At 48.7% G+C, this 8,850-nt stretch overlaps 1 protein-coding gene across 6 annotated transcripts in view; it reads right to left on the bottom strand.

The window, feature by feature from the left end:
• Nedd4l (NEDD4 like E3 ubiquitin protein ligase) overlaps positions 1-8,146 on the bottom strand; it is a 341,716-nt gene extending 333,570 nt beyond the window's left edge. Inside the window, exon 1 of one of the 6 annotated variants that reach the window (XM_031365878.1) lies at positions 7,774-8,146. In XM_031365878.1, coding sequence (XP_031221738.1) covers positions 7,774-7,821 — 48 coding nt within the window. In that variant the 5' untranslated portion in view covers positions 7,822-8,146. The other 5 variants (XM_031365882.1, XM_031365880.1, XM_031365885.1 and 2 more) reach the window with 5 other exon arrangements.
• Between the last annotated feature and the right edge of the window lie 704 nt (positions 8,147-8,850).

Here is an 8,850-nt window from a genome sequence, read left to right as displayed (position 1 = left end):
AAAAAACTGCTTATTTTTACACTTGTAGCCAGGCAGTGGTAGCCTACGCCTTTAATCCTAGCACTTGGAAGGCTAGGACAGCCAGGGCTACACAATAAGAAGCTGTCAAACAGGGCCCATGCTCTCTAAAGCACTCAAACATCATTCCCACCTGACTTCAGCTGGCTGAAGAACTCCAGTACCTAAAGCCCTGACCAAGTATCAGAACTGGTTGGATGCTACTCACACCCATAGCAAAAGAGTTCTCAGTGTATGTCCTTCTTCGTGGGACCACCATTCCAATGAGCCCTTTCATGTCCCAAGTCCAGAAGGATAGCCCATCACAGCTTCACTCAACCAAAAGAAAACATCTCAGAGAGGCCCTTTTCTCTTGGAGAATAGAAGACATAAAGAGAATCCACACTCCCTCTGAGGATGCCTGCCTGCTAAACAAGTCACTGAACCCTGCTGGTGATGAGTGTCAGGGAATCCGAGTGGCTTGACTTTTAGACTTGGTGAGGTTTGAATCAATCCATGGCTGCAGTCAGGGACAAAGTCAACTGAAGTGTCAAATTCAAACTAGTTACCCAGGTACACGGAGTGGGGGTGGCTTTTCTCACTTAGAGCATTACAGCAACTGTCAGCAATTGGGCCATTTGAATTGGGAGCAAACCTAAATGACTATAATAAAAAGTCTAGACAGGTACACCCGCCAGCTTCAGCTAGAGCTACAAGCATGCACTGGGAATCATGGATCTCTTCAGCGGGGCTAGAGATAATGCTCAGCTGGCACAGTGCTTACTTAGCACGAACAAAGCCTTGGGTCTGATCCCTACATAGATGAGACATGTGGCAAATGCCTAGAATCCTGCAAGAGGACTCGAAGTTCAAGGGTGTCGTGGGCTCCACAGTAAATTAGAAACTAGACCGGGATACAAATAACTCTGAAACTATGTTTCAAGAAAAAAAAAATCTGTTTAGCAACCAAGACTAGGAGGGACGGTGGAAATCAGTCCCGCAGGGACAAGGAATTACAGGGAAGCGCACAACAACACAACCAGAAGCATCAGACAAGGAAGGACTGGAACAGAAAAGACCTCTGTGTGCTGGGACACTGTGGTGACTTCTCTCCCCAAATCTAAAAGCCTATCACTCTCTCCTGCAATTGTTTATATATACCCTGGGTAAAGACAATATTGCAAACACTCAGAAAACTGATGGTCTCTGCTGCTGTATCCACCGAGAATCGGCCCTCTGGGTATTTTCCTTAAATAACTGATTTTTTTCTTTTTCTTTTTTTTACAGAATATATTGGTTTCTAAATCTAGTTTCTATTTATCTAATCTCTAAATTATGCTCTCACTTCCATATACTAGCAACAAGCACAGAACTCAAAGTAACAGGAAACAGTACTAATATTGCCACCTATAGTCAGAAAGCAAGAGTGTCTGTCTGTACTGCCACCTGCAAGAGAAACACCGTAACAACAGAGGTAACCGTTCAGTTCATCCTCCCCACGCCCTGTTAGTCCCGATACTGGATTAGTTATTACATTATGTTCCTTCTTCTTAATGTGGACGGTCAAAAGTTCGCTGTATTCCCAACTAACAAAATATTTCAAAGCCAGGGGTGGCGGGTGGCACACACGCACAGTCTCAACTGCTACAGACAGAAGCTGAGAGGATGGCAGGCCAGAGGTTCAGGACACACCTCTCTCTACCCATCTCTTTAAACCAAACCAAACAAAACCCAGGATGACAAACTCATCTAATCAAACACCTACAACACCAAATTTGAAACCTTGTGAGATTCTTCTTCCTCCCCCTCCCCCTCCTCTCCCTCCTCCCTCTCAGATACTAAAAATGCAAAATTAGTTGGGTGGTGAGATCACACGATTTACTCTCAGCACTACCTAGGAAGGCAAAGGCAGGTGGGCCTCTGAGTTCAAGGTCAGCCTGATCTACGAACTCAGTTCCAGGCCAGCCAGGGCTACACAGAGAAACCCTGTCTGGAAAACAAACAAAACAAAGCAAAATTAAGGACAACAAAATCTGTTTAGCTTTATCTTTTAACTCAAAGGAAAAAAAAATGTTGTAAAGGTAAAGCAATCGGAGTTCATTCTGTCACACAGAGCCACTTTTATTTGGATTCGGTTTTAGTTTTTCCCAGGGCTGTGGATCCAACTCAGGGCCTCAGGCATTACCTGTTTTTATTATGCTATTTGAAACACTACACGAGGCAGAAAGGTGATTAAATGAGCCATGGATGAGCACAGGTTCTTGTAATTTACCAGGAAGTCACATGTATTGTTGCAACAATGTTACATTCTAAAATGATTCATAACTTTAAGCAGTTTAAAAGACATGTAATTCCTATGCAAACCACGTCACCAGCTTACAAGTATAGAACTCAATTCATTTACTCCATTCATAGGAATTTCTTCCTTGAACACATTCTCCCCCTGAGCTTCCACCACCCCCTACCTCCTAACCCCCCCCCCTTTGGAACACACAGTAAGCCTATGGACGCTCCCTAGATTCCCAAAACCAACTTTCTGATACGTGCCCTAGAACCACAAGAGATCTGTGTTCTCCTTGGCAACTAAAGCAACAATTATCAACTCAGCATCTCCCTTTTGTTACTGTTCTCAGCCCTTGCAACAAGTTATTTTATTCCTTCAGTTAAGACAACCGCTTTTCCATAACAACATTAGTTCAAGCTTCCTGAAAATAAAACAATGTACTATAGGGCGGGAGAGATGGCTCAGCTGGTAGGAGCACTGACTGCTCTTCCGATAGGTCCTGAGTTCAAATCCCAGCATCCACATGGTGGCTGCTCACAACAGTCCCTAATGAGGTCTGATGCCCTCTTCTGGGGTGTCTGAAGACAGCTACAGTATATTTACATATAATAAATGAATAAATCTTTGGGTCAGAGCAAGAAAAAGTGTCTGAAGACAACTACAGTGGACTTACATATAAGAAATAAATCTTTAAAAACAAACAAACAAACAAAAAGCAACAATGTACTAGAAAGAAAAAGCCAAAGTTACTCTTTTGAGCCCTGGTCTTACTACGTAGGCTAGTTAGCTTCCGGCTTGCCAATCTCCTGCCCGCTGACAAAAGGGAGAGAGGATGGAGAGGCTCAGAAGTGGGAGAGGGCTTGTCGCCTCACAGGCATTGGCTTTTAAGTCTAGCATAAACAAACAAACAAACAAACAGCAACCAAGTTTTTAAATGGCACGGTAAAGCCGAAACTCTCTTTGAGCTTCTCAAGGTTCAGCAAGTGTGCAGCAGACAATTCACCCAGTGGTGCTGCCCTAACAGCCTAAGAAGACGGCAACCGTGACTCAGCGCTAGGGAAGAGCCCCCACACCTTAGGACTCAAACATTCTGTACACCACACAGCAGTCTCGTCCTGAGTGTCTTCCACAGCTGCCAGTCTGAGCTTACAGCTGGCTGTCTGCCCTATCACAGAGGCTCTGGGTTTTTCCTCCACGAATGCCCATCATAGACTGTTTCATTCCCTCTAAGCCTTGTTCAGATACAGATGCAGAAATTGGTCTTGAAAGTGGTAACCTGGAGCTGCAAGCTCAACTGGAGAAGCATTTGCTTAATACGAAAAGCCCTGAGTTCAAGCCTGGACAAACACCCCAGCAAACAATAGGGAAAAAAGTCCCATTAGCCTTGCAGACCTAAGGCTTAGAGCAAATCACAGGAGCTTTCTAATTAATAGACCTCATCAGTTCTGAAACATCCTTGTTTTATATTTTAACCTCTATGAACTAAAGATGCTTCCTAAAATTGAAAGCATGTCTTACTTGGACAACAATATCAGTTTTGGGCATATAAGATAATTTCAGATGGCCGTTGCCTTTAAAATGAAACCAATATGTCATCTACGGCCAAGTCACACTTAAGTGTTCAACAGCAAGTTTATAATCATATACAAATCAAGAGAGACCCCTAAAGCAATAGAGAAGAGTGCTGTGTGGCACACACAGCTACCCTCAGTTGCCAGGTGAGACTATGACACAGAGAAGCTAGGCCTCTCACCACCACTTTTCATGAACCCTCCCAAGCTTTTAACACAGTCTAGGGACCGCACTAGTGAGGCTAGTAGGCCATTTTGACCAGTGAGTGTTTAAATGCAACCCAAGATGTTTAGCTCATTTTTCCACAATCATGAATAATCTAGCTGTGAAAACCTTTCAAGATGCTTTGAAGAAAAGGGAGGTCTGTCCGCATCCTTTAAGAACTAGGGCTTGGGGACCAACAGGCCTCACTCACTCACTGAATATTATTCACACAGTTCATTTAAGCGCTCTTAGCTTCCAATCCTCGGCCAGAAATAACAACATACCATATGGGAGCCACGCCCCTCCGGTCAGGGCAACCGTAGGGTCTCTAATGAAGCATAAGTTAGATGGCATATGCTTAAGGCTTAGTACTCGATGCATGTCCTTGTTTATACGGAATGAGGGCTATGCCTCAAGTTCCATCTCAAGCCATTGCCTCGTCTAGCCACCAAAATATGTTCAGTGACAAATCCCATCATTTTGTTTCTTTGGGGTTGTGGATGTTTGTTTCCTGGTTTGTTGGCATTTAGTCCTGGCTGACTTCAAGCACCCCAACCCTTCCTAGGCCTCCTAAGTGCAGGGATATTACCACAGCTAATCCTTTCAAAAGGCTGTCATTCAAACTCTTGGATATATTATCCAATAGAAACTCTCCCCCACCCAGAAAAGAAACCTGTCTCAGGTGTAATGAAACATTTCCAGAGAGTAACAATAGTATTCCTGGGTAAACCATGCCAACCCAGACTACAGATGGCCATAATTAAATACAAACAAGCAAAAGGCTCTTCAAGGAGCCAAGCCAGTTGCAGAAACTCCTCCAAACCGTTCTAATTCAAAACCAAATCTGATCCTCGGCCATGAATCGGAACTGCTGTTCATTACCTAATCCCTCCAGCACCCAAACTCCTTTGATGGAGCTTTTGATTTTGGTTCCTGAAACTGACATGATTTAAATCAGAGTGACTATGAATTCTAAATCACCCAAAGAAACTCAGCTGCAACGTATAGCAAGAAGCAAGTAGCATGTACACACACGGGGGCAAAAACTACATCTCAATCATCCTCACTCCATACAGTACCCAGACCTCAGGCTGGTGACCCCAGGCAGCAGAGTCTTGGCTCTGCCATCCTGCCATGCTCTAGATTAGCACCATGCTTGACCAATGGCAGCACAGAGCTCACCAGTGCTTTATAAGATGGGACATGACTAAGTCCGTTCAGAAATGCATAATGCTTTCTGCCACTATCAAATATTAACACAAGTCTACTTACAAGAGAACCCTGGGCACTCCTGGGTACCCTCCCCTTGCGGAGAGGTTTACAAGTGGACTCCTCTTTACAGCCAAACAAGCACCTTCATGTGATACTTGCAGTCCCACTGGTACACCCCATTTAACACAACTTGACAAGCCTGCAGAGCTTGGGCATTCCACTTCCAAGGCCTGGTAATTACGCCCATTTGTTTGCTTACAGACTAATTCTGGAGACGCAACAAACCAAGTACATTTAATAATTTGATATTAATATTATACAAAGGCATTCTATCTGCCTTCAAAGCCCTTCCCCCACAAACAGAGAGAAACCTCCCATACCAAACAGATACCATAAAAATAGGAAGGCATTTATTTTTCTATTGGTAAGAGAAAAATGAAAAAGGTAGGTGAGGCTTATTTTGTGTTATATACGATGTGTGGAACTAAACAGAACCATCAATAGCACAGATAAATGTGTTTCCCTCACCCCCTGCTATTCCCTGTATAGTCCCTCTGAAAGCAGGCAGGAGGGAAGTGTCTCAGGCAAGCTCCCACACACTCGGTTCGGTGTCTGCGCTCTTCCGTTTTTTACACCCCACACCAGTCAAGACCAACAGTGATTCTCCAAGACAAAAGTGGCAAGATGCGCCCTGAGGTGGCTTCTGACACTGGCTTCCATCGCAAACAAAGCACGGACACAACACAACCGGGACAGGAGATTCCTTTATGCAGATGCATTTTCCAAAACAGTCTCAAAATGTTTCTTTCAAGGAGCTTTTAAAAATAAATCATGTTATTTAAAAAAAAAAAAATTAAAGAGAACCTAAGATGAAACACAGCTGTCTTCATCTCCCTTGATACCTCACCCAGGAAGCCCTTTGTTTAGGAACAACGTCAGAATCTCAGCACCTCCAAGAGCTCTGACTGCCCTCCAGCACCAGATAAGGAGCTAGGAGGAGAATCTCCTAGGTAAACAAAACAATTCTGCTTTCACCCATCTCCAGATAACTGCAACACACACACACACACACACACACACACACAATTTATTCTACACAAGCATGGCAAATAATCAAAACCACATCACACATTACTAGCATTGTGATCATTCTTTGATCACAAGCAGCCCATTAAGCCTAACACTATCAAAAAATAAAATCAACCCCTACACGCCCTGCCTTCCACAAGATAACCCATTTCATTCCACACTTAGGATAAATACACACACACACACCATACCACTAGGGAAGCTGCAGAAAGCAAAGCCATAACGTGAGGCTGTCTCAGATAATAGACTCTCTTTAAACCCCACCCCCACCACCAGAGAAAGAGGGAACCTCAGAAAGAAAGGAGGGTGGGTAAGAAAGAGAAATCGAGAAAGCCCAAATTTCCAGGCATCCACTTTTCATGAAATGCACAACCAGGATAGGAAATACCTCCCTGCTGAGTAATGCTTCATGGGTTGTAAATTCACCTCTCGAAAGGGGAGCCAGACCTGGGCGCGCACCCCGCCAGATGGCGAACCACTCCTACCTGCTCCATCCAGCCTGCCTGTCACTCCGCGCCCGCGACAGGCCTCCCACCCCCCTTTTTGGCAGAGCAACACACCAATAAGAGTCGAGAATGGCTGGTCGAGTGAGGGCTGAGCAGTGATTTAGCAGGATCTTTTCAAAAGGGGGAGTGGGGACCGCGATGAGCGAGTGAGGTTTTTAAAAACAAAGCCCTCTCCAGTCAAACCGACCGTTTGGGGGGTGTGGCTTATTTCATTCGTTTTATTAATAAAAGAGATCAATGGAGCTTTCTTCTCTCCACCCACCCTAGAGATGCCGGGCTTTGAATCCTCTGGACCGGAGAGAAATGGCAGGGCTGCAAGCTTCCCCTAAGTTTCCTGCAGCACCTGCCTCTTCCCCAGATCACCTCCACACACCAAGATAGGAGACTCTGGAACGCACAATCCCAGCTCCAGACTTTGCAAGACCCAGGGGCGGCTGCAAGCAACTCTCCGGGCGTCCCTCACTCTCGCCAGGATCAGGACACATCCGCTACCGAGCGCCCATTAGCAAGAAAGGTCCCGGGGGTGCTGGGAGGAGACACACCACTAGGCTCCTCAGCAGCCCCCCAGATCGCCTGCACCACGCAAAGACCCCTGCTGCTACCTAGACGTGCCACACGTCACGGACTCCGGGCTGCAAGATCGTGGTCCAGAAAAGTTGCCCAACAACCCCGAGAGACGCAGCTTGCAGAGGAAAGGGACCCGCGGGGCAGCGGCGCACGCGGCCTCCGCCCACCCCGAGAGCCCCGGGCGGAGAAAGCGCACCGCCCGGGGTAGAGAGGGAGGACCAAGCCACCCACCGCCCGGGACCGCTCCGGGTCACCCGGAATCGCGGAGCCCCTGCTGGCAGGGGACGCTCAGAGCGGTGTGGGCCCCGTCCCCTCCGCACAGCGCTCTGAGCAGGAACTCACCTCCTCTTCCGAAAGTCCGTAGACAGGCTCCCCGAGTCCGGTCGCCATGGAGTCCGGCGCCCCGCGCGGGGTCCTGGACGCTGCGACGGGCTGAAGTGCGTCGCGGGGCCGCGACCCTCTGTCCTTCTGCGCCGCCCGGCGGGGAAAGGGCCGGCAGGTGAGGCTGCACCCGGCCGCGGCGCCGCTTCCTCCCGGAAGGCTGCGGGGACGCGCGGACCGGCGGTTCCGAGAGCGCGCCGAACAGTGGCTGGCCCGGAGCTCTCCCGGCTCTGCGCTGAGCCCGCCGGGCTCCCGCCCCCGCCGATGGCTCTCCCGGCCTCCCCAAGCCCGCTCGGCGATCCCCGGGACCCGCGCGCCCGCCCCTCGCCTGCTCCGCCCGGCCGGCTCTCCCCGCCCCGCTTGCGCCGATCGGCGCCCACGGGGACCCTCCCGCTCGCCGGGGCGGGCACTCGCGCCCCCCAAGCCAATCACAGGCCGGGCTGGGGGGCGGGCCGCGGGGGTGGTGGTGTTTCTCCCCACGCCCACCCCACCCCCGCGCCTCCCGGGTCACCCGGCGCAGAGCGCTGAGCTGGGGCGCGCCCTGGCGGGCTGGGCCTGCGGGACTGACCCTCCTCTTGCCCCGCTTCTCTCTGCCTTGGGGACCCGGTAAACTGGACCCTGGGGGACCATGGAGACCCCGTGAAACAACAACAAAGCCACTGTGTCCGTTTTTATCTCTCTCTCTCTCTTTTTTTCTTCCTAACCCAGAGAGTCTCCTGGAGCTCTAGAAGAGAGCGACGAAGCATGTTTCTAGACCCCCTTTAAATTCTTGGCAGCTATGGCAGGCCAGACTTGGCTAACAGCTTCAGCTCGCCCAAGCGATTTTCCTGGCTGGGCGGCCAGCCTAGGAGAGGCTGCCCCGGTGTGGTCGCGAGTCGCCATTGCTGGTGTCAACTCGACTGGGAACAAAACCAACTCTGCGCCCGCGCTGAGTACACACCCACCCACTTGAAACCCGGCTGCCTAGTTCTTTGATAAAAGCTCCGTTTTTTTTTTTTCTTCTTCTTCTTCTTCTTCTTCTTTTTTTTTTTGTGAGGC

The sequence above is a fragment of the Mastomys coucha genome, unplaced genomic scaffold, assembly GCF_008632895.1.
Source record: "Mastomys coucha isolate ucsf_1 unplaced genomic scaffold, UCSF_Mcou_1 pScaffold13, whole genome shotgun sequence".
NCBI lineage: Eukaryota > Metazoa > Chordata > Mammalia > Rodentia > Muridae > Mastomys > Mastomys coucha.
This window is presented reverse-complemented; position numbering and strand designations above follow the sequence as displayed.